General features: G+C 48.6%; 2 protein-coding genes across 2 annotated transcripts in view; one reads left to right on the forward strand and one right to left on the reverse strand.

Annotated features, from left to right (window-relative positions):
* The window catches only part of TMEM186 (transmembrane protein 186), a 140,276-nt gene extending 136,606 nt beyond the window's left edge, over positions 1-3,670 (reverse strand). Inside the window, exon 1 of the mRNA XM_069647048.1 lies at positions 3,536-3,670. The gene's annotated coding sequence lies outside the window, so the exon portion shown is untranslated. The remainder of the gene's footprint in view (positions 1-3,535) is intronic.
* Positions 3,671-3,720: 50 nt separating this feature from the next.
* The window catches only part of PMM2 (phosphomannomutase 2), a 288,090-nt gene continuing 266,087 nt past the window's right edge, over positions 3,721-25,723 (forward strand). The window contains exon 1 of the mRNA XM_069647046.1: positions 3,721-3,882. Coding sequence (XP_069503147.1) covers positions 3,727-3,882 — 156 coding nt within the window. The 5' untranslated portion in view covers positions 3,721-3,726. The remainder of the gene's footprint in view (positions 3,883-25,723) is intronic.

Genomic DNA, 25,723 nt, shown 5'->3' on the forward strand with positions numbered 1-25,723 from the left:
ACCCTGGATTCAGTCAATTGGGGAGACGCTCTTTCCCTCGAGATGAAGACTGACGTCAGGAACAGGCTGTCCCCCTATGCTCACGCCTTTTCCGCCTTGCCCGGACGAACCAATATGCTTGAACATGAAATCAAAACAGATCCCGGACCACCCGTGAGGCTTAGGCCATACCGGATACCTGAAGCCAGGCGAAACATCTCCAGATCCGAGGTGGATGAAATGTTACGGATGGATATCATCAAGCCATCGGTCAGCGTTTGGTCGTCCCCCATAGTACTAGTCCCTAAGCCGGACGGTTCAGTCCATTTTTGTATGGACTATAGACAATTGAACGCGGTGTCCCGATACGAGGCCTATCCAATGCCTCGGATGCGCGAACTCCTGGAGGGCCTTGGAGCGGCCCATTTCTTGAGCACTCTAGACTTAACCAAGGGCTATTGGCAGACACCCTTACGCTCCCAGGATAAGGAGAAAACTGCCTTCTCCACCCCACAAGGTTTATACCAATATAAGGTTCTGCCCTTTGGACTCCATGGGGCCCCTCCCACGTTCCAAAGTTTGATGGACATCATACTGAGACCACATGTTGGATATGCTGCTGCTTACCTGGATGACATTGTGGTATACAGCCGATTCTGGGTGTCGCATCTGGACCATCTAGAACTAGTGGTGGCTGATCTACATAGGGCAGAGTTACACATCAACCCAAAAAAGTCTACGATAGGAACCCACAAAACCAAATATCTGGGTCACATAGTGGGTGGGGGGGTGCTAAAACCTCAATTGTCCAAAACCCAGGCTATACATGATATGCCGACTCCCACCAACAGGAAACAAATACGAGCGTTCCTGGGGTTGATCGGTTATTACCAGAGATTCATCCCCGACTTCTCCTCGATAGCCGCACCCTTGACAGACGCATTGAGGCTCAAGGGTGTTCCTAACCTAACCAACAACCTGAGTGCCCTGAACGCCATAGCTCACCTGAAGCGAAGGATAACGTCAAACCCGGTCCTATGCTGTGCGGACTTCCAGAAACATTTCTTTTTGCAAACTGACGCCTCAAACCAGGGCCTATGGGCTGTACTCTCGCAAGAGAAAGGAGGGGACCTGCAACCGGTGTGCTTCATCAGTCGGAAGTTGTTGTCCCATGAAGCGGCCTACTCGACTATTGAAAAGGAGTGTTTGGCCATCAAGTGGGCCGTTGACTCGCTCCGGTACTATCTGCTGGGTCGCCGGTTCACGCTGTACACTGACCATGCCCCCCTGCAGTGGCTGGCTCGACATAAGGACACCAACCAGAGGGTTCTCCGCTGGTTTCTCTCCCTTCAACCTTTCGACTTCGTCACATTGCACAGACCTGCCAAGTTCCAGCTGGTGGCTATCTGTCCAGGTGTTCTCCCTGGCCCGATCGGCCTGGGATTGGGGAAGGGATGTGTGAGGATACGCCACCCCGGATAGAGCTGCGGCATGTATCGAGCCCACATGAGTCCGGAGACGCTGGACTGTCTGGCGGCGTGTCCGCCCGACGTGTCATGTCCGTCCTTTTGCTTACAGCAAAGCAAGGGGAAACCGCTGCTGGCAGCCACGGTGGAGACGCGAGAGAAACCGCTGCTGACACTACCTGGTTTTCGCTCCGGCCCGGGGGAGGGGGAGCGGTGCTCACAGCGGCGCCGAGAAACGGGAGGGCAACGACCGACTCGCCGCCCCCGTGCTCCTCCTGACGGTGCCGGGACTGCCCGTGGCTGGAGGAGGACGCCCAGCATCCGGATGTGCCCCTACTCAGTGTGGCCGCGGTCACATGGCCAACGCTAGCGCCCACACACCACAAGAGGGATGTGAAGGGCGACACCCCGGGACGGCAACCCTTAAGGGAGGCGGGGCAACCCCTCATGAACCAATGAGAAAGGGGAAAGTCTGGGCACTCTGTGATTGGAGGGGGCTTCAAACCTCCTGTTGTGATAAAAGCGCGCCAAACCAGACTAATGGGTTGCTCTCATTCCACAGGACACGGAGAAGAGAGAGGAGGGAGAACCAGAGTGGTGGGCCTATCCGGACACCTCAAGCCAGGATTAACGCCAGTATATTACGGAAGGCCAAGACACCGGTGAAGCTAACCGGGAGGACTTGATAGTTTTTTTTTTCTTTAAACAAACCGCTGCCTTTAAACAGTGAATAAATATGGTTTCAGCATCCATCTGTCTCCGGGTATAATTCCACAGTCTTAAACATTTAATAAATTGACGTGGACTTATTAAAAAAACTGCTATGTTGTGAGTGTGTATCAATTGAATGGGATGGTTGCACTATGTGTCTTGTATAATTGTGGCTTACCAAAGTTGTAGGCGATGGCCTTTTGTCACAATAATTCTATAGCTCACCACGCCAGCCCTGGTTGGACATAGAGTGGGTTAGCGAGTTTTCTCAATTCTGTACTATTCTGATAACGTGTCTCCTGTTCTGAGATACTGGCCCCCCGAAAACAAAAATTGAGGGAGACTACCTTTGTAGAGATAACTCTAGCTTAAAGAGACAGGGCACAGTAACAAGCACAAAGGTTTTAAAAAAAACAAGAAATACCACTCTGCCAGGCCTTATCATCCATCTGCACTAAAAGACCGATCACTATGCAATACCTTTAAGATGTACTCTAAACCAAATAAGCTTTGTAATGTTAGAATGCCCGTGTTCATCAGCTCTCTGCCACGCATTCCTGCCTAACCGCCAGACTTTTCCCAGAGACTCAGGAATTTTAACCATTTCTCCGGAAAAGATCCTGGAATCTCAGGAATTTTGGTGGAGGACAGCTTTCACTGTTTTTTTTTGTTATGCTTGCAGGACTGCGCCGCCTCCGACTCCCTGCAAGAGTGTGGCCTTAACTCTGCAGCAATGACTGTAACGCTTCCAGCACATTGGCAAAAGGAATGCAGCGAATGCAAATAACGCGCGTTTATATTGCTTCATCTTTCATTCTTTTTTGACAACGTTCAATGCGAACGTTTCTTTTGCTTTTGTTCTTTTTGCCCAGGTTAGGGTGGACTCAGCCCCATTAAACCACAGCCATCGGGTTTGCAGGCTGGACAACTCACCACTGCACTAAATAACCTGATGAAAAACAACTGAGGTGAAATGTCCAATTTCCGTACTGCAAAATTCAGGGAAAACCTTTGTATTGGTTCTTGGAGTTTACATGGGCACATTTTAACGTGTTGATTTTATGGAAGGCAAATGCAATTTGGTTGGTTGTGAAAAGGCAATTTAATGAAATATGCATATTTCAATTTGAACTGCAAATTTCTTACATCACATCAAAACAGAGTTTACCTTTTTGACACGTGGTCATGTGAAAATGGGAGGAGTTTTGTGCGACTGTGGGCGGGGCATACATCTCAGGAATTTTGATTTTCAAATGTAGGCAGATATGCTACCACTAAGGTGTCTCATTTCCAAAATACACTGAAATACCCCCTCCGCGGCCTTCTCGATCTTCCAACCAAAATACAATTACCTTTAAGATTTACTGTAAAAGACTTACTGTAAACCAAATTCGCTTCTAAGGGAGCAATGCCTGTGCTCCTCCGCACGCTGCCACGAAACTATGGCACGACTTGCCCTCAAAGAAGACGAAGTGAAATCTTGCGGCTCATGACTTCCCAGACACTTCCGGAACGTGCCAAAGTCACGTGAAAAGGAAAAGGCGGGGCGTTGCTAGGGTCCGTTTCTCTAATGGGAACTAGACACTGCCCACTTCAGGGCTGGTCAGCTTATGCCATTCATCGGTTTTCAGGCGTCAGTGATCCACAGGTGAGCGAGATGGCAGCGCGAGATAGCAGCATCCTGTGCCTGTTTGATGTGGACGGCACTCTTACGGCTGCCAGACAGGTAAGTCTGCTGGACGCGTGCTACTTTCACAGTGCTTTTTTTTTAACTCTCCATTCTGTATTTTCGTGTGCAAGATAACTTGAATCCTCTGCTGCTTTTAAAAAGTTACTCGTATTGTGCTCGTTTAATTCCAAGTACACGTAGTACAGTCCTACCTGTCTAGTCTCCGGGTTTATATGGGATACTCCGGGTTTCCACGCTCTTCTCTGGGTCTCCAGGGAAGAGTATGGAGCCCCTTGAATCTGTAACACCGGAGAGCGGATATAGCGTGCAACCATTTAAGTGCACAACATACAGGGAAAACAAGGTTAAACGTTAACTAAGGAGAGCTGCGTGTTTGCTCTATGTGAATGTGCAGGCACTGAGGCATTGAAACCTGTCTAAAAAGTGGGTGGGGCTGGTGAGGGATGTAGGCGTGCTGGTGAGCGGGGCGTCATGTGACGTAAATATCCGGATTTTCCTTTTTGAAATGTAGTTAAGAGTACAGTACAGCAAGCAATAAAGCTACCTGGCAATCACATGGCTCCACAGCTGGTCTGTGGATATTTTCCCGATATGTCCTAGTTTGTACTTGAGAACAAAGAACCACAACCCACACTGGAACAGAGCGGCCTCCTTCCTTGACTCGTGTCTGCATTCTATCAGAAGTACACCAAGGTACAGTGCGACGGACATAGCACCTTCACGGCACAAACAAGTATTGGCTTTGTAAATGGTGTGATTTTTCTGCTATCGAAAGGACATGCCAACTTTCCAACCCTCCTGCGAGGAAGATTACGTCCAAAAAAAGGGAGACAAACATTTTGGCATAGGTATACATTGGGCAAAGATGTTTTTATTTTAAATTTAACGTGCCATACAGTAGAACAATGTCAGCTTTTTTTTTTAACCCAACATATACACCGAGGAAAAGAAAACCCAAAAAAGTCAGGCTGAAGAAAGAACATGCACCATCTCAATGACATCATAGCATTATCATCATCATAGTCATCCCAACCTATAACTTGCCCCACACATTCCAACCCCCCCACCCTTCCATAGATGTTCCTAGCCTCCTAACGCTTATCTTCCACCCACATAACTGTGAAGAATATGATACTAGGCTCGACATTCCCATTCATCTAACGTTCCCATCGCTCCCCTGCACCAAGACCATCACAGTTACCAGCCAATCTCTCAGCCCTCAGTCTCATTGCTGACTAGGTTTCGCACTACATCAGTAAGTGTTTCACCGTTTCCAACTCCGCATTCCCACAAAAACGGTAAATTCTTTTGTTGCGCGTGTGTTAATCCAAGACCCCGTGATTTTGAGTGTGTTGGTTTTTAGTTTTAGATAATCACAGACCAGCTGGTTTCCCACAAACTGCTAGATAAAAGCAGGAACCCCCGGCCTGTTTGAGATGTATTCCACAAAATAGAGACTATTACTCTCGGTACGTAGTTTACTTTTGTGCAGATCTTGGTGGAAAGGAACAACCTTGGATTTCATTTCCAGTTTGTAGCGTGAGTGGTTGTAAGTCAATGGATTCGCCCCAAATCCAGAATCCCAGTTGAGAGATTCAGAAAGGATGTTAGTCAGGCTACTGTTCTTAATAAATGCACCTTTAATTTGAGCTGCCTCCAGAATAGATTGGTTGAGGCTTCCGATCTGTGCATTAGCCAGTTTCCTATGCATATGTTTTGGACAATTGTACTTGCGCTGTGCATGTAACCAATCCTAATTCCAAATAAACCACTTTGACCGGTGTGTGCACTGGGGGGTGAAACAGTTTCTTTAAAAGGCTTCCCTCTAGGCTAGCCAGGTCATTCATATTTTTGTTGGCCCAGCACTGCCCCATACACAAGAATGGGAAGGAGTTTAGCAGAGTATAGTTGTGCTAGTATTCAGAGCGAATAGCCTCCGCCCTTGGATGCTAGTTTAAAAAAAAAAAAGAAGAGGCCTATAACCTGGGCACTCTGTTATTTCAAGGCCTCCATAAGTCTCTGCCCTGTTAATTGATGATCAGATGGAATGCCTACGTATTTGTACTCATCTACCACCTCCAATTCTCTCCCTCCAAGACGCCAACTTGTCTGCTTAGGCTTGGGCTAAAAATCATCACCTTGGTCTTACTAATATTGATGGCTAATGAATTCAATTGAGTATGACCTCAGGCAATCCAAGGATGCCTGGAGGCCCAACGGCGTAAGATCCATGATTACAATATCATCCGGCGTAGCCAAGCATTGCATGCGAATGAGCCCCAGCTTTGGTGGAAATGAGGTCGGATCGGCCAGTGCTGCTCCCATGTCTGCAAAGTACAGATTCAAGAGAAGGGGGGCAAGCTTACGTTCCTGCTTTAAACCCTGGTAGGTGGGAATCCAGGTAGAAATCCTCCTGTTTGGTCCAGTCTTACCTTGACCCTTGTGCTCTCATGCAGGTCAATGACCATGCAGAACAAACCAGCTGGAATGTTCCAATCAGACAATTTATGCCGGTCTCTGTTCACCGAATCGAAGACCGTGCTGTAGTCCATGAAGGCCACATACAGGGTCCATCATCAGATAACCCATGCCTGCTGTATTATAGTTGTTAAAGCAAGACAATTGGGGGTGGTCCCCAGTCCTCTCTGAAATCCAGTTTGGTTAGGGGGGGATGAGGTTGGCCCATTCACGAAGCTCGCTCAACAGGATACAGGAAAAGATTTTGGACGGTGCGTCCAACATTGTGAGCAGGCGGCAGTTGCATGGATCCTCCCGACTCACCTTTTTCCATATGGGTACAATGATGCAATCATGCCAAGAAGGGGGGAGGACCTGGCACTCTTCGATCCAGCGAAATAGCCAGTCGAGGCCAATTGCCCAATATGCAGCATCTCTTTTAATCAGTGAGCTGGAAATACCATCCGGGCCCGGGGCTCTTGATGAATTGCTACTCATGATCGGCTTTAAGATCTCACCGAGCCCATTATTCTAATGCCATTTTGCTTGCTGGATAGAAGATAAGGCCATGATGTTCCTGCCATTTCCCAAAGTTCGAGTCAACCCTTACGATGTCCCTAGGTGGCTCTTGATGGATGCCCTCCACAGCTTTACAGAATTTACTAGCATCTTTTTCAAGGGCTAAGGCAACCAAAGTCTGCCAACATTCACATGATTGAAATGGCCCTTTTCTGTACTTTATTAGCAAACTTGAATCCAGTCTACGCCGGTACTCTAGCACCAAAAATTGAAACTGGCTATCTTTACTGCTTACCGTGCCCACCTCTTTGGGCACAATAGACCCATCCCCAGCCCAGCTAACGCTACACTCCTAATTATGCTCCCTTGGCTCATTCTCACTATGTTCCCTTTTTGTGTCATGGACAACAGCACACCATGTAGCAGCAACAGCTGCATACCATACAATAATGGATTAGCTAAACTCGGCTGTCCAAGACATCACCCCATCCCCTGTCCCACACCCTTCCTGCCTACCATACCACCATTCCCACACACTACTCACCAATACCACATTGCAAATGTTAGCGCCAAACCAGCTAACACCATACCCAACATTACCAACCCTACTAAAAATGACCACACTGTCACCAACCCTCCCAAACCACAAGGATACCGCCCCACTACTAACCCTTCCTTCTCTGCGCGCAACAGCAGACTTGGCCTTAGACTCCACACCACAACCTGGAAGGTGTCCACAACACCCACGACCAAGGCCACCAATACGAATGACGCTAACGCCACTAACACGGCATCCCTAAAAGGAGCTTTACTCAATGTCGGATCCCTAGCTGCTCACCCTACGGAAATCGCCGACATTATCCTCTCAGCAGATTTCGACTTCCTTGCTACCACAGAGACACGGCTACATGAAGCAGCAGGACCCTACCTAACCCTCGCTATTCCTGACAAATACTCCATCCTCCGAGCCGACAGACCCAATGCTCGCGGAGGAGGTGTAGCATTCATATTCAAATCTTCACTCGACTTTAGATCCATTACATCCCTCCCTCTAAAATCATGCGAGCACCTCACCATTAAAATACAAACCACACCTAAGAGTTCAATTACTATGCAACTAATATACAGACCCCCAGGCACTACAGGTACTTTCGAAGAAGACATTACCTCCCTCATAGCCGAGAACTCTAAGCCCCACTCCCAAAACATCATTCTAGGAGACTTTAATTTAGTGTATAACGACCCTAACGACACCCCTGCCGCCTCCCTAGCCAACGCCTTATCTCAGCATGACTTTACTCAAGTCATCACTCTACCCACCCATCAGAAAGGCAGAACTATTGATTGGGTCGCAGCCCATAACTGCAATATCATTTGCAAAGCCCCACAACCTCTGGTATGGACTGACCATTCCCTCATACCATTTGACATCAACAACCCCAACCCCAAGCAGGGCCCCCACGCACCAGCCTGCCCGACTAGAAACGAGCACAATATTATGGCGGAGACCCTCACACCACTGGTCCTCCCCCTCCTAAACATGATCCCAGCCACTGCTGACCTTAACCTCCTAGTTAACACCTACAATGACGCCATGACTACTGCCATTGATGCCGTTGCTCCACTAAAGCTACGCAAAGGTAAACCCAGAGCTCAACTGAACTCTTGGTACACACCTGAACTAAAAATACTCCGAAAACAGAAAGCAAAGATGGCAACCCTATGGAAAACAACTCCCTCAGCTGAAAACAAAATTAATCTCATGACCATCTCCTCCTATTACAAGAAGGAGATAATCCGCACCAAAAAGGAAGCCTACAATGTTAGAATCAACAATGCACAATCCTCCGCCAAAGAACTCTTCACCATTCTGAAGGAGCTAGAAAACCCCAACCCATCGACCGACACCTGCGTGAAAGACAAGCCATGGTGCACTAGCATCCAAAATGCCCTGGCCAACAAAATTACTGGGCTTCAAACTAAAATCGAGGCCAAACGACTACAATTCTCCAACAATAACGACTCCCTCTCTAGCACATCCACCCCTACCAATACTACACCCGGATTCACGTTCAAAAGGGTCACTATACCAGAAGTCCAAAAAATTATAGCATCCCTCAAACCCTCCAACTGCAAAGGGGATAGTTGCCCCGCCCAGATCATCAAAGATGCTGGAGGGACCGATCCCCCTTCATCTCCAAACTTATAAACCTATCCTTCTCGTCCAATTCTGTACCCAACAACTTGAAACAGTCATGGGTTCTCCCTCTTCTAAAAAGACAATCCCTTGACCCTGCCATCCCCACCAACTATAGGCCTATCACCACGGTCCCCTTCCTCCTAAAAATCCTCGACAGAGTCGCCTACTTGCAAATTCAAGATTACCTAGAGTCCAATCAATTGCTAGGCCTACGTCAATCTGGCTTTCGACCTCAACATGGTACAGAAACTGCCCTTGTTGACCTTAAAGGTCAGATTGATGACATCAAGGACAAAAATAAAGCAGCTATCCTACTCCTTCTAGACCTCTCAGCAGCCTTCGACCTGGATGACCACCAAATACTCTGCAACCACCTATCATCTGCTGCCCGCTTCTTCCCCCTTTGTTGTCATGTGGATACTATCCTTCTTAGCCGACAGGACCATGAGTCTTCTCATCTACGGCTGCTGCAGACCCCATCCCCATTACCTGCGGTGTCCCACAAGGATCTTGCGTCTTCCCCACCCTCTTGACATCTTTACAAAGCCTCTCTTTGATAAACTGGACCATCTGGGTGTCACGTACACCAACTACGCAGATGACACCCAGATACTCCTCACCATCACTGGCAACTACAACGACAACGCCACTAGGATCAACGAAATCTTCTCTATCATTCAGGCATGGATGGCCACACACGGACTCTGCCTGAATGATAAGACTGAGCTCCTCCTAGTCGGATCTACCAATAATCTACTTAAACTTAGTCCTGACTACTCCAAGTTCTTCATCGATGGTAACATCATCCCAGTTGTTAAAAACGTGAAAACATTAGGTTTCTAGCTCGATGCAAACGCCAACCTCTCTAAACAAGTCAACATGACTGCCTCAGCCACCGCCTACACTGGGAAACTAGTTGGGGCCTGCAGACCCTTCCTATCCACAAATAGTTGCCTTACACTGGCCAGGGCCCTCATACAATCAAAGCTTGACTACTGCAATAGCCTCTACCTAGGAGCCAACCAAGTCATAATTAATAAACTTCAGGTTCTCCAAAACAACGCGCTGCGAGCAGCACTTAACATCCCTAGGCGAGAGCACATCTCCCACATAAGAATTTCCTGCAAATGGCTATCCATTCAACAAAAAAAAAACCTCTGCCTCACCTACAAAGCCCTAAACCACCTAGCCCCCCCCTATCTCACTAACAAACTCACTTTGAAGCAGAGCACCAGAATTACTAGATCGTCCAACACTCTCTGCCTCAATGTGCCCAGATATACCTCTAAAAGAACCGGTGGCTCAAGTTTCACGGTCCTTGCCCCTCAACTTTGGAACACCCTGCCGTTGAACATCAAATCGACCAAATCCTTCCAACAGTTCAGGAAACTAGTCATTAGTTGGCTACTGGATAAAACCATTCCCAAGACAGACTAAGCATGGCACCAATTGTATATACTGTACATACCATATATAGATTAAACCGTTTGCTTTAAATATCACTGTTTGTATATGTTGTATATTACCCCATTTTTTGTTAACTGCATAACCTGTATCTATTGTACTTCTGTAACTTGCCACTGTAAGCGCCCTTTTACTCCTGGGTCCGGAGCGCTATATAAAATAAACAAACATTCAAGGTGATGACGATGGATTTTTAACCATTTGCGATATTTACCCTTTTGGTCTTGGGTGCACCCTTGATATTAGCAACATCACAAATTCCTGAACTTTGGTCAGTTGCCTGAAATGTGAGAGGCACAGCAGTGTTTAAGGATTCAGTTGGTTCTGTCCAAATGCTCTGTTTCCTTATCAATTACCGCAGTTTGTTAATGGCAGACGAGTTGGAGCATTCGAAAGCTTAATGCCAAAGAAGGATGAGAGGGCAGAAGAAGGTCTGAAGGACACACATTTGGGAGGGACTGGATCAGTGCACTCCAGTGCCTTCTTCATTCTTTTCTTCTTTGTGGCCAACGTTTCGTACATTAGCACCTGGCCTTGGGTTTTCCGCCTTCTTTGTCCAATGGCAATGTGACGTTCCCCAATCGCTGTGTTCGTTACTAGCAATCTAACGGGCTTCGGCCCGGGAGAAGACAAGCTAGCGCTGAGAGGGTTCAATAGTAAGGCAGGGTTCGTGATCAAGGAACAAACGTCTTCCAAATGTGCAGACTGGGCAACAAGCTGAATATTCATTGTTGCAAATAGTTCGTCATTCTTTGACAGTCGGTCACCTAAAGTGCAGAGCTTGTCCTCCATAGACTCGCACCTGGTCAGTATAACCGTAAACATATTTTCTAAGGTGTTAAACATAGATTCAGTGGAAACTCTTGCCAAGCTGATGTCCAAGTTCAGCTTATCCAAACCCTCATTAGATACCAGTGGAGAAAGATAATTTGTTCGAAGGATAGTCACTGGGTGGGGACATATGTTGTCAGTGGAGTCTGCCATACTTATTTTATTGTCCGGAGGGGGAAGTCATTCGATTTGGTCCTGATGATGTAAGCTCATCGGACTGTACAGTTCCTTGTTGTAGTGCCGCCAAGGCCACTACCTGGTCATCGGGCATCGTACTATACGTCAAGGCAGTCACAACTGTGGTTATGGTTTTGGAGCCTACACAAGAAAGTGACATTGATGGCTCCACTGTAAGGTCTTTATTTAGCGTGTCCATGGCGTCCTTTAAATGAGCGTTAATAGTCTCCACCTCGGTCTTAGGAAAGATAGTGACCAGGAGAAAAAAAAGTCAGTCAAAGGTTTGGTTAGAAGTGTATTTGACACTCCTTGTTGCTTTGTAGATTACGCCAATATGACTGTGCGTTGGGGGCAAGCTTGAACTGCTCTCCTGTTAGTTGCCGTGCAGTCCTTGGAGAATACTACCTCAGTGGCAGCCCAGTCTTCTGTAATGGGCTTCAGGGTGAGTTCCTGGCTTCCTTTATCTGAGAGACTCAGGGCCCACATCCCGCCATCCATGCAGACTGCTTTCTTTGTAAGCAGGGAGTCGCATGAGCAAGGCAATGTGGGAAGGCAAATCAGTTCTGGTTCGGGAGTAGGAATGGCTCAGATGGAGCATGGATGATTAGTCTTACTCATGCCGAGGTCAGCGGCGGCGGAAGCTGTCACGCTTATCTCAGGCATACTCGAGCGTTCCGGCTTAGCTTTCGGTTTCACTTTGATGCTGCTTAGTTCAACTCTCAGTTCACACTATGCTCTTGCCGCGTGCTTACGAGTCAGCCAGCGGAGAGCAGGAACTTAATAGCGGGAGAGGAGAGGAATAGCCACAACTAGAATAGTCTCTAGCACATAATACATTCTGCACAGTTTAAGCACAAGGGGTACAGCAACACTTCATGCAGAACTTATTTCATGCTGATGATCAATCCAATTGTAAGCTGTAGTCTGTGGTAGAACTGTACACTGCACGCATGCCACGTCCTGGCTTTGTGCTGGTCACTCCCACAACGTGATGTAAACAGCAGACAGACTCCAAGTAGGACTCCTGGCTCTGAAACGGCATGCACGCGATTTTTATTTTAGGTGGGAGAAAAAAATAGCAATATTTTTCACGTACAAATCGGGAGTCTCCTGCCTGTGTCGAGGCACAGAGGTTTAGGGATGGAGAATAGAAACTGGATTCGGGAAGTTACCGAGCTGGGGTTAGAGTGATATTAGTGAGGAAAGCCAGGGAGGATCGAGACCATGGATACATTTAAAGACAATTGAGAGGAATTGGTGAAAGAATATGAGAGTCAAAAAGCAGCAGAGACTTGGAAAGCAGGGAAGAAGAGATGGGAGAGAGAAAAGGAGATGAATGCATGAGTTGTAAACAGAATAGAGGGGAGCTGGATGAGAGGCAGGAAGACCGAGGAGAAGGGCGGAGTAATAGCCTGTGTGAGAAGACCACAGGGGCAATGAGAAGTTTGGAGGCATAAAAAGATTGGGGCGGGCATGGGGGATATTAATTAAGGATTGGAGATGTGACTGGCGAGAGGTCAAAGATGACATCTTGGTTACAAGCAGATGGAGAGAATGGGAGAAACTATGGGGGAAAGGAGAGGGAGGGAGGAGGGATGGGTCCGCAAATAGAAGATGCAAAAAAGATAAGGACCTTGGTTTTGGAGATGTTAAGGTGTAGGAAGTGAGAGGGCATCTGCTGTTGAACCACAGAGAGAGAGTTCGAAACGGTTGCATAAATGAGTCAGAAAGGGAGACACAGGAGAAAAAGATTTGAGTCTTCCACGTAAAGGTGCAATGTAAGAGGCAATGAGAGTAGAGAGAGATAGTATTGACAGAGACAAGAGGACAGAGTGCAGGGCCTTGAGGAACCACGTAGAGAAGAGGGCTGGGAGTGGAAGTCTTCCCAGAACATTTGACAGAGTAGGAGCGATTCAAGAGATGTCAGTGAAACCAATTGAGGACCGAATCAGAAAAACCGAGAGACGTGAGAGTGGAAAGAACTGAATGGTCCACAATGTCAAACCCAGCTGAAAGATTGAGAAGAATGACAGAAGAGAGCTTAGAGTGACAGGCAGTGAGGTGAGCGTTGGTGATGAGCAGGCGTGCACTGTCGATGGAGTGAGGGGGAGGGACACCAGACTGAAGGGATGGAAGAAGTGAGCACCAAGGTAGGGTCTTGAAATTCCCTCTTTCACTCTGGACGCCCTCCTTGGACCCTCTCCCTGTGCCTTCCTTTGAGGCAAAAAACCTTGGTGTCATCTTCGACTCCACTCTCTCCTTCTCTACTCACATCACATTCCTTTTCTCACTTTCCCCCAGAAGCTCAAAGTCTCCAGAGCCCTGGTTCTCTCTAGGCTGGGCTATTGCAACAGCCTCTTTCTCTACCTGCCTTCCGCTACTCTCCGCCCTCTGCAACTAATCCAGAACAGGACTGCAAGACTTGTCCTTGGCCTCAAGCCAAGGGATCGTATCTCTCAGCCCTGAAATCTCTCCACTAGCTCCTGGTAGCTGCAAGTATCAAGTTCAAGACCCTCTGCATTGTCCACAATGCTTTCTGGGGCCCGGGCCTGCACTACATCCAACTCTCTCATCTCCCTTCTCGAGCCATTCGCTCAGCTACCCCCAACTCTCTGATGGTCAGACGCTTCTCCAGGCAGAGAGTGGGAGGTAGATCTCTTTCCTCTGCAGGGCCTCCCTCTGGAAGGCCCTCCCTGTCCCTCTCAGAGTTGAGCAGGACCACCTCAGGTTCCGGAAGCAGCTCAAGACCTTCCTATTCGCCTCTGCTTTCTCTTTATCTCCCTTGCTGACCTGCCTGTCTGCTGCGCCAACTGGTCGCCTGGCTACCTTCAGAACCCAATGGGCACCAGGCTCCTCAAGGACCTGTAAGCACCTGCACTGCCTCCGGGGCCCCCGCGCACTTGGTGGTTGTATCTGTAACCCTGCAATCCCCTGCCTCCTTGCCCTACATAGAGCCAGCTCCCCTGGCTGCACTTACTGAGAGCAATGCTGCCCTGATTGCACTTCCCCCCCCTTTCTCCCCCAGGAACTTCCCCTCACCCCCATGCACTTGCACAATCTGAATGACACAAGGCCTAGTAAGATCGTTTGTTTCGTCCTTCGTATGTTCTTCTTGTCCTGTCGTGCCTAGAAACACTAGTGTATAGGTGCTTTATAAATGACTCATCCTATTGTACATTCCACTGGGAAATTCCACATATCTGCCAGTATTGCCACAAAGAAAGAGGACAGAAAGATGCTTGTGGGATGCAATGCACCAACATGCTCCTAGAGACGTTGAGCTGGCAAAAAAAAGGTGCTTTTGTCGTTTTTAAATGTGCTGCAACATTTCTGAATTGCTGCTAACAAGGCACAACATTTATTTTACCCCATCGGCCACTTGTTCTAATTGGTCCGTCAGTGTCCGTTTCTGACATTCACAGCCCCAGTGACCCTAAGCACATATGAAGAAACTATTTTGTGACCAATTGTTTTCAATCACGGAGGCCCAAAAAGGACATTAGACATTGATTTGCGTAGGTTAAGTAGCGATAGGTGGTTTAGGTCGATTTTCCCGCATCAAAAGGTTCGCATGAAGCTTTTGTTCTAAAAATGCTACCACCAAAGGTTCGAACACCAAAAGTTCGAACCTTTGGTGGTAGCATTATAAAAAAAAAACGGGGGCTGCGGCGGTGTCCCCCGCATCACCCCACTCACTATACTTCATGTTATAGTGAGCGGGGGCTGCGGGGGCCATCCCTGCAGCCTTCTGTTTTAAAAAAAATAATAAATACATTTTAAAAAAAGGACCCTGCAGCGCCTGTTCCCGATCACGGAAGTGAAGGGGAACTGGCGCTGCAGGGAACCAGCATGAAGATGAAGGTAAGTGGGGTTTCTTTATGTTGGGGGTGTGAGTGGGGGAGTGTTATGGGTGTGTTGTGTGAGTTTTTGTATGTGTGTTCGCATGAGAAAGGTGCAAACGTTTGGTAGTTTGCACCTTTCTCATGCGAATGATTTGCCCACGGTAATTTCTACCGCGTGCAAATCACTCGTATTCGCGATAGGTAACTAATTTAGTTGCTGCAAAATGTACTTTTTTCTGCAGTATTTCCTTTTTCTTGAAACAAAATTTGTCGACCACTGCGACTCTATCTTGGTGGGGGTCTGTTTGGAGGCCACCCTCAAATCTATGAATATGTATACTTGCCAAAGTCCGAGGTGTAAGTGAGCAGCAACTCATGGGAATTTAATTCCGCTACTTTTTTTCTACTGGTGATAGTTGCACTATTTTTCCCCATCATTTTCACCGCTACAGGACTGTTCTTTTTTTAAATTAAAGCATATCTTGTACCACTTACCTTTACTCAATAGGCTCTTAAAACCCAATCCCTTCAGTTGGGCTTTTACCGAGCTACTAGGCGTCAAGCAAATATGAGAGCTTGTTATGAGCTGCTTCCAGTTCCTCCCTATGCCTCCAGGGGACTTCAGCGAGAGCCAGCTCTCAAAGGTGCATACATTTATTGACCGTGGAGTCTTATTCAGCATCTCCCAAGGCTTTTGCAGAGGAAGACTGGCACATTAAAAAATCTTTGTCGCATTAAAATGTCAGGACTTTCCCTCCTCCGCCTAAATGTAGGTTCTTTGATAAACGGAGCCAACTACCACTAGTTTTATCTACATGTGAACTATCATACATTGAAAGCACCTGGGACTGTCATAAAACTAGGGATGGGAGTGAAACGAAAAAACTAGAATTTCAATAGTGTGCAAAAGGAAACCCCCCAACATCTAAACTGAAATCTTTAACCAAAGAGTACATTAAAAAGAAAAGCAGGTGATCGCCATTTTCGGTCCATCCAACTAATTTGGACATTATCTGCCCGATCACACTCCTTATCAAAAATGACTGGGCTGGCCCCAAGCATTGTTAGGTGAACTTGCCAGGCACGGCGTGAAACGGGCGGGTGGGGTACTGGGTAAATCGATACCCGGCGTTTTGGCATACAGGAAAGGCATATTGCATGCCAGGGATAAACACGCAGCATGCATTCCAAGTGAATCATCATGTGCTATTGCTTATGGTCTGCAATTCGGCTCATTTGACAGCATGGAGATGTATGTTCTTGCATTGAAACTGCCTGCATCAAAGGTTTTACGTGACTTTTCAACCCGCAGACCAGTACAACATACAGACGACACAAGCAGGGGACCGGTCTGAAAATCATTGTGACGGTGTTCAAAGGACGCCAGAGCCAAGAGTACATAAAGACCACACTCCAAACCAAACAGCTACTAAAGCCAAGGACTAACACTATGCCACTAACCTGAGAGGGATCAAAATCGCCACACCGGTTTTTAGAAGGTAGTTGGTGCAGCTAAAGCCAAAACATGAATGCAAGCGCTTTGGGAATGCGGAGGTAGGCATCACTGTGAGGCGGAATAGGGACCTGCACTGAAACTTTTTGGGTGTGGGCAGGCAGCGTTGCCTGGGGCTGCCTGCCCAAGCTTTTTAATTACAATTCAAGTGTTTTTTCTTGGAGGCTCGGGAGGTGGGCGTCAATTTAAAATAATCTCCCTTTGGTAGAGTGATTGCCCCAGGATTATAGATTTGTCAAACTCGGCAGCCTAGCGGGAGCCCAGGTCTTTTGGTGGCTCCGTTTGCAAATGTGTGTGCACTTCACATTTAACTGGTCATATTTAGCTGTCCCAGGTGAAGGATGAAGGATGAATATTTGTCTAGTTCTGGTCTTTTAGCTCACATTATTCTGTGTTGTAGGGTAGTTTTACTTTGCAAGCATAAAATACAAGCCCACAAGTACCAGAATAAAATCTGTTGAGAGACTAAAAGCCAGCACCTGCAGACCATCTCACATTCTAACAATTCTAGATGTGACAAAGTCTACCCTTGGTCAGATTTTAAAACAACAATGTGTTTTTTTTTAGTGGGATTATGTGAATCAAAGTTTTTTCCCCCACACATAACTACACATATAGTAAGTTACACCAACTGGTTTTCAGTTTTTTTAGAGAAGCATTTTACTTTGTAAATTAGGTGTGAAAATGTAATAACAGTAACGCCCGAATAATACCCAAAAAAATGTAGTCTATTTTATTAGAGAAGTTGAACTACTCAAGATCATTTGTCGGGGGCATGCACCGTGACCCACCAGCATATATTTGGCAGTATAACAGTTGGCACCTCACCTGTCAGTCAGTAGTTCACAGTGCTGACTTGTCTCCGAGAGAGTCGGCAGGGGACAGGGCCTGGGCTGGCCTATTCAGTGCAGGGCTGGTGGTGGTAACGTCGAAGTCCAGGAGTCGGACACACGCAGGCGGCAGCCTGTGGGCAGCACAGGCTACCACAGCCGTTGAACGGTCGTCGTTGAAACAAATGCTTGCTGAATGCAGGCAATGAGGCAGCATTCGCACGAGCCCAGAGTCACGAGGGTAGATCATGGCACATGCGGTGCTCGGCTCGTGCTATCACAAGTGCGACTCGAGGACCGTCACGCCCACTTGTGATCCTGGCTGGCTGGCTGGCTGGCGGGAGAGAGGGTGAGGGAGAGCGAGAGGGAGAGGATATGTGCATTTTAGGTAAGTGCCTGACTTTGCCTAGTGATTGCACCATCCCTGATTACACTTGATCTCTTTGGGGGTAGTGATAAGGAATGTTACTACGATGTGTTAATGGCCCCCCAGTGCACGGCCGATGACCCAGCTTTGTCTGCTTAGGCATGCTGCCAGAGCGAAAGGTGAAGGTTTCCACGCAGGTGCTCTGCTCCTGTAATCAAAAGACTTGCAAGGGATCAGCCAGGCAAAAACAAAGAAATGCTTTTTTTCTTATGGGCTTAGTTTGCACCCGAAATATTGAGCTTCGACCGCCCAATTATAAGGTGCAGAGGAAGTTTGCAAGTGAGGCACCTGGAGAGCCGCCAGTGCTCCAGCGGAACAGCAGCTAGGACAGGTTCGTAATCATCAATGCCTGCTGGTAATTTTCCATCAGTTCTTACCGGCGTCTTCGACCTTAGCCAGTTCATATCACGTGTCCCCCAAGTGGGGTCCATCTCACAGAAGGCTTGTTCAGCTGATCCCGTGTTCAGAATATGCAATATACGTAGGCACAGAAGGAAAATGAAAGGCAACCGAGACAAAGATATAAAACTGATCTTAAAATCATTATAATTCAGTGCACCCACATTTGCAAAAAAAGGAAAAGAAAATGTTCTAAGGGACATTATTAAATCGAGCATTGCAGGCACTGTGTGACTGTAACTCACGTAATGATAGTTAAAACTACAGTAAAAAACAATAACCCCGGCATCTGTCCATTCATACCGTAGCCAATATAATACATACCCCTAACTCATTCCCTTTTCCCCAGAAAAGTGTTGAATGAGACCGGTTAGTTTGTTGGCATAAGAAGGCCGCAGATTTTATTCCACAATAACAAAAACCACACTGCACACATTTGTGGAAAAAATTGTTCGCAAGATGCAGCGACTGCTCCGTGTTCCCAGAACATGCTTCCCCCTTTCTTTCCTGAGAGTCCGTAAGCAGGCCCAACTCTTCCCCACCTTGTTGTCCGAGCCTCACCTGCCCATGCAGGTGCCGTTTCCTTTGGGGGAAGCTGAGCCGTAATTGTTCTTCCCCGACGCCCCTGCCGCTTGGGCTCCCAAGGGGCGCTGGGTCCAAGAAGGGCGAAGACCCTTCCTGCTTTCTCCTGGCTCCTCCGGAGTCTGTCTCCTGTGTTTGTCTGGCCAAACACCGCCACGCCACGAGTGGGTTTTCCGCCCACCGTGGCTCCCCCCTTTGCTCCTCTCCTTACATTTCCAAGATTTTTGTACAAATATTCCATAAAAACAAGTCCATGCCTAACGGTGATGGGTGTACCCTATCCTTCAAAAAATATTCTGGCGATTTCAAGTTGATTAGGCCATGCCTGACCTGTCCAAAACCCCTGCCCCTACAGAATTTCGCCATTGCACAATTAAGCTTGCGCCTGGACTTCTCCACTGCCGCGTGGTTATCCGCACCCCTCCATTCCAATCTAGGGATGATTTCAGACCACACAATCTGTTTCCCCCAACTGACCCGCCAGCTCCTGTAATGTGAACATCGTCTCGCGCATGAGAGCCCCTCTCCCTAAGCTAGTTAAGTCATTACCCCCCAGGTGAATGATCAATATTTCAGGCTTACTTCTGCTGGCTATGAGCTTGCGCATCTGCCCTTGCAGCTGAGCCCATTTCATGCCAGGCACCCCGTGCCACCCAATTCTGAAATTGCCTGCCGTCTGCTTTTCTCGCTCCGCTGTCCAGCAAGCCCCCGCCCTAGACACAAAGGAGTGTCCAACCACCCAAACCGACACCTTCTTCTTCTGGGCTGGCGCTAAAGAAGGAAAAGAAGAAGGCACCCTTACATTTTTTCAGGCCTAATGTATCTTTTAAAGCAACCAGATTTCCATCTGCCAATCTGCTTGATTGCGACCTCCCCCATTCCCATGGCCGCTGCAGATGTTGCGGCCCCAAAAACCCCTTCAGTTTCCCCAATTCTTTCTAGTGCCCGTTCCATCACCCTCCTGAATTGAAAACGACTTAGCGAGGAGCCGTCTTCGTGAATAAGAAAAGGCGCCTCGGTCACCGATGCAGGTCTCACCTTGAGGAACCCTGCCACGGCCGTGACTGGGCAGACTGTGCTCCCTGCAATGGGTTGCAGAGAGATTGTACATCCTTTCCCCTTCTGATCTGTTTTTGACCTCTTTAACCATAGTGTTACCTGACCACCTGAGTATTGCACGTCCTGAATCTGCAGATACCCTGCGCCTTACGCTTTTTTATTCTCAGGGATCAGTTCGCCTACCCAGAATGCCCCAAAAAATGCTAATGAAAACGTCGCTTTAAACAGTGCAACTTCATACTCCCCATGACAAATTTCAACCAAGCTGGCCACAACCCTCTGTAATTTGACATAATCAATGGGTCGCCTCGCATCTGCTTTGGGTCTTGCTTGCCTGGCCCAACCCTTCATGGCCATACAAATGTAGTGTTCTTTTGTGGGATCGGGCAACCCCTGCAATTTAGAGAAATGCGCGATGGCCGCCAAGTGATGTGCCATCCATGACCTGGCTTTTCCTCCTTGCCATCCCCATCCCACAAAGGCCCTTACTGGCCAAATGTGCAACCCCTGTTCCTGTGTGAATTTTAGGTAACGTTCCCGGCAGGCCAGATACCTTCTGTTAGTGCCTGGTGACAGCGCCGTCTGAATCAGGGAACCCAGATTGCCCCAATCATGTCCCACCACTCTGGCTTGAATGGCGTCATCCCTTTTTCGGCTCCCGGGCAACACTCTCGAAATTTCTCCCACTGCAAACGAGAGAGAGCATCAGCTGCCATGTTCTGCACCCCTGGGATATGCCTGGCTCTTACTTCAATGTTCCATTTCAGCATGCATTTGTTGAGCTCTCTCAGTGGCCGCAGAACTCTAGAGGTTCCGGCGGATCCCTGATTATCTGGACCACTGCCAGGTTATCTGACCACAACATGACTTTTCTGTCCCTCAACTGCCCTCCCCATAGCTTAAATGCCACCCCAATGGGGAAGAGTTCTAACAGTGTGATATCCTTGGTGATCCCCACAGTATGCCACTCTTCTGGCCAGGCTGCACCGCACCACTGGTTATCCAGGATAGCCCCAAACCCTAGGGCCCCAGATGCATCTGTAAATAACTTGCGCCTCTCCTCGCCGTTGCTCAAGGTTCTCCACACGCGAACCACGTTAAAACTGTCCAAAAATTCATCCCACATCCCCAAGTCCTCCCTTACTTCAGCCCCCAACCTGACGTGTTGCCCTGCATGCTTTAAGCCCACCAGTTTCAGCTCAATACTCCTTGCGAAGGTTTTACCCACCGGGATAACTTTGGCTGCAAAATTAAGATTACCCGCCATGACTTGTAGCTCTTTCAGAGTAGCCTTCTTCTTTGACCTTAACTCCTTAATGCATGTCTTCAGTTTGTTGACTTTGTCCTGTGGTAGCCTACACACCCCTTCCACTGAGTCAATCTCAATCCCCAGAAATGTTAAACAAGTCACCGGGCCCACAGTTTTCCCTTCAGCTAGTGGCACCCCCATCGTTCCCATCAGATTGTGAAACACTTGCATGATCTCCTGGCATCCTGCCGTACCTTCTTTTCCAATGAATAAAAAATCATCTAGGTAGTGCAGGACTGTCCCTGATTCGCATTCCTGTTTTACCGTGAACTCAAGGAATGAGCTAAATGCTTCAAAGTAAGCACATGAAATGGCGCAACCCATAGGAAGACACTTATCAAAATAATACATATTCTGAACCTTGAAACCCAACAAGTGCTGACTTTCTTCATGTATGGGTAACAACCTGAATGCTGATTTGATGTCTGCTTTCCCCATGAGGGCACCTTGCCCCGCTGTCCTGACCAATTCTACTGCATCATCCAGGGAGGCATAGTGCACCCTGCATTTCTCTTCCCCAATTCCGTCATTCACTGAGCCACCCTCTGGAAATGACAAGTGATGTATTAAGCAGTACTGACCCTCCTCCTTTTTTGGTACCAGTCCCAGCGGTGATATTACCAAATTGGGTAGAGGGGGATGTTTAAAGGGGCCCGCCACCCGGCCCAAGTCCACCTCCTTGGATACTTTCCGTAATACAACCTCTGGCATTGCTAGAGCTGACTTAAGGTTCCTTACCTCATCCCCCACCAACCTGTCTGTACATGGGATCTTGAACCCCCACCTGAAGCCCTCCCATAACAACTTTGCATCCTCAATGTTATGATACGCATTCAACCATGGAGTCATAGCTTGCAATTTAACAGGGGTCGGTAGCCCGCTTTTAATCAATTCATTACACATTTTGCGTGGGGCTGCTCTTGACAGTATGACATTGACTTTATTCACTCTTGCCCTTGCTTTGGCCCTTGCGGCTGCCCTTGCGTCTACCCTCCCCACTTGCGGAACCATGCTCTTTGTTGCTATTCCCTTTTGGGTGTTTGAATCTGCAAGTTTTGCCAAATGGACAACCTTCCTCTGAGTTGACCCTCCAGCACTCAGCCTGCTCCCCCTGGTAGCTGTTCCTATTGCTCCAGGAGGAGTGCCCGCGAAAGGACGCCCTTCCACGCCTGGAGTAGCCACCTCTGCCCCTCCAAACCTGCGTTTTTTCAACTGCTGGCTTCGCCCCCCCTTCGTTTGTGAGAACTAGTTTGTCCACCACACCCCCAACATCCATTTCATCCCAAGCTAGGGCAGGCCATACTTGCATTTTTAACCGAAAAGCCCTATCATACTTAAGCCAGCCTTCGCCCCCCCCCCCTTCTTTAAATAAATATCTTGGATGTAATGACAGTAGGCTAACATAGCTGAAGCATCGTGAGGGTGTTTTTCAATCATTATAGAGGTGTAAATCAAAAATGCCTTTAACCAATTATGAATGGTCGCCTCAGTTTTGGGTGTCTCCTTATCCCTTTTCGGATAATTCCTTTAACCCGTTACCCAGAGGCTCCATCCCCACAAATTCCAGTATTTCCACAAATTCTTTCCTCCATACCCGTTCCTTTGCTGACATTGGTATATGCCATGACAGAGAGTTCACTGATACCCTGACTGGTGCAAAACCAGGCATAGTTCTCCCATACTGTGTCATAATGCCCCCTGTTCCCCCTTGACCAATGACTCCAGCTTGAGGTACCCCTAGGCTGGCTACACCCTGGCCCCACCAAGCGGATGGCTGTGTTGCACCGCCTGCTGCTGCATCCCATTGATTCCCTGTACTGTTCCCGCCCACTGGGATCCCATCACTGGTAAGTAAAGGAGGCTGCTCAAGAGGAGCCTGTATTGTGGCGAGATTGGCCATGCCCCCAGTTCCCACACTTTGGCCCATGCCTTGCTGACTCCCCCCACTTAACATAAGCGCATTTGGCCAACCTCCTGGCCATTGTACCTCTGAACCTGGCAACACACCCGCCTGGAAGCCACTCCCTCTGTGCCCACCCCGCGCGGCACCCATTGCCGGGACAGGGGTCACTTCCTTCTGTTGAATTACATTTGCCCCAGTGCCCACTTGATTAAATGCATTAACATTCCCACTTAACATTGTGCCATTGCCCCCCTTTCCCCATGCTTGCATACATTGTAGCACCATACCTTTCAACACCTCCATGCAAGGTGGTCCATTCTCCATCACTGCCGCCGTTCTGGCTTCAGGCGTGTTGGGTGCTACCTGGGACGTGGAGGCAGGCATACTTGTAGGTGCCGGTACGGCTTCAACCACTTGCGCCTGCGCCTTGCTTCTAGCGGGCGCTGCCTTCCCCTTTCTGTTGCCTGCTGCTTGCTCCTTGCTTGCCTTCGCCCTCTGGGTCATCACCCTCTTCCTCTTCCTTGTGGGTTCCTCCTCCTCTTCCAGCAATCCTTCTACCTCCAGTTCCTGTAGTTCTTCATCCTCTGTGAACATCAACGGTGATTCTGGCCTGTTGCTGATGCTAGTATGATTTCCCCTTGGCTGGCTCACCAGGGAATGCATCCAGTCACTACCATGCTTAGCCACGACCACCTTGCCCATAGCGAGGAATGCTTCCATGTCCATGCTTGCCTTGGCTTCCCCTTTGCAGCACGCTTCCAGTCCTCTGAAGGCTTTACGTCCCTCACGCCGTTCAAATGACTTGGCTGAGACACGTGTAGCTTCTTCAACTCCTAATAGTGCTAGCGTGTTCCGATGCACCCAACCGAAGTCACCACAAGTTTACAGGTCACTTAACTTAGCTGTCTTCTGGTAGAACTTTCAACCTCATGTACTGTAGTATGCAGTTCTACAGTGACACCAATGATTTACCCCAAAAAGGTTCAAGGTATGTACAGCCGATATCTTAATGGTGCTCCTCTCGCCGCTGAAGAATCCGCTCGTGTGTGCCCCCCCGATGTCCACGTAGCGAAGCGCCGCCCTTCTGCAGCCACTCACCGCCGTGAAAACTTCCGAGAGGCAACAGCTGAGCCGCTCACCTCTGGGCCCGCGCTGCGATGAAGCACCGCCCTCCTGCAGCCCCACTGCCGTCGAAGCTTCCGGGTGGAAAAACAGCTGATCAGCGCACTTCTGGGCCTGCGCCGAGCTGCGCTGAAGCTCCGCCTTCCAGTCGCCGATCCCTCTACGCACTTAGACTGCTGCCTTCTGCGACAGTTCAGAGGCTCCTGCAGCTGCACCCCTCACTCGCCACAAAGTTCTTCTAGCTCCGCGGGCAAAGGTAAGTGAGCCTTCTGTTCCCCTTCTCCCGCTGGCGACGCGACGGTTTGCTTGCAACGGCAGCCGCTCGTGTAGCTCGCCGTAACGCACGAAGTTCTCCTGGGATTGCATGCAAAACGAAGTACTCGAGCAAAAACGAAACCCTCTGTAGTCCACGAGCGGGGGTCCACAGTTGCAGCTGGATGCTGCCTTCTGTGCGAGCCCCCGCTCCCTATAAAGGGGGAAACCCCTCCCCTGGGCTTTGTTTGCCCTTTCGCGGGCTTTCTCCAGTAGCTGCCGCGCTTACTGGTTTCACAGGCTTTTCCGGCTTTTGGCGCTCTCCTTTTCGCGGGCTTCTGCCCGTTTTGCCGCCTTATCCCTGCGCCTCCCCCCTCCTCACCAACGGGAAGGGGGAGGGTGCGGGATCCACCAGGAGGACACTGCCTGGGTTATCGGGGGTGCCTCCTCCATTTTGCAGGGCTTTTGTCGTCGGCCCTTGCAATCTGCTCCCATAGGATTCATTGTTTTCGCAACACATTTTCTTCTAGGTCATGTTGTTTTTAAAAATGATGTTCAGGTGTTAAGAGCACGGGTTTATGGGGATTATAATTGGCACTTTTGATGACCAGGCGCAGGATGAGCGTGAGTTAGCTAAGGTGGCATGCCGATTCATGACTTGGGGATTCTATGAATTGTGGGTTGGTTGAACAGTTTAGTTGGCTTAGTCAGTTCATTAACACCCTGCCTGTGTGAGACCTGGCCGCCCAGATCCTGTGCAAACCATATGTGTTGCACATCCCACACGGAAGCAAGGGATCATTGCTGCGTTTAGTAAATGGAGCAACCGGTTTTTGAGTTTTCTGGCAGTCATTTCTTTATTGGAACAAATGTTTTCCAATGCACCTGCTACGTGAGGAGGTTTTGGGTCGATGCAGCACACAGTCAGACAGTGTGAACAAGGTAAAAGTGCTTCTTGGAGGAAGGCTCACTTAGGATCATGTTGTATAAA

Source organism: Ambystoma mexicanum, chromosome 2q (assembly GCF_040938575.1).
Source record: "Ambystoma mexicanum isolate Mex_15411 chromosome 2q, UKY_AmexF1_1, whole genome shotgun sequence".
Lineage (NCBI taxonomy): Eukaryota > Metazoa > Chordata > Amphibia > Caudata > Ambystomatidae > Ambystoma > Ambystoma mexicanum.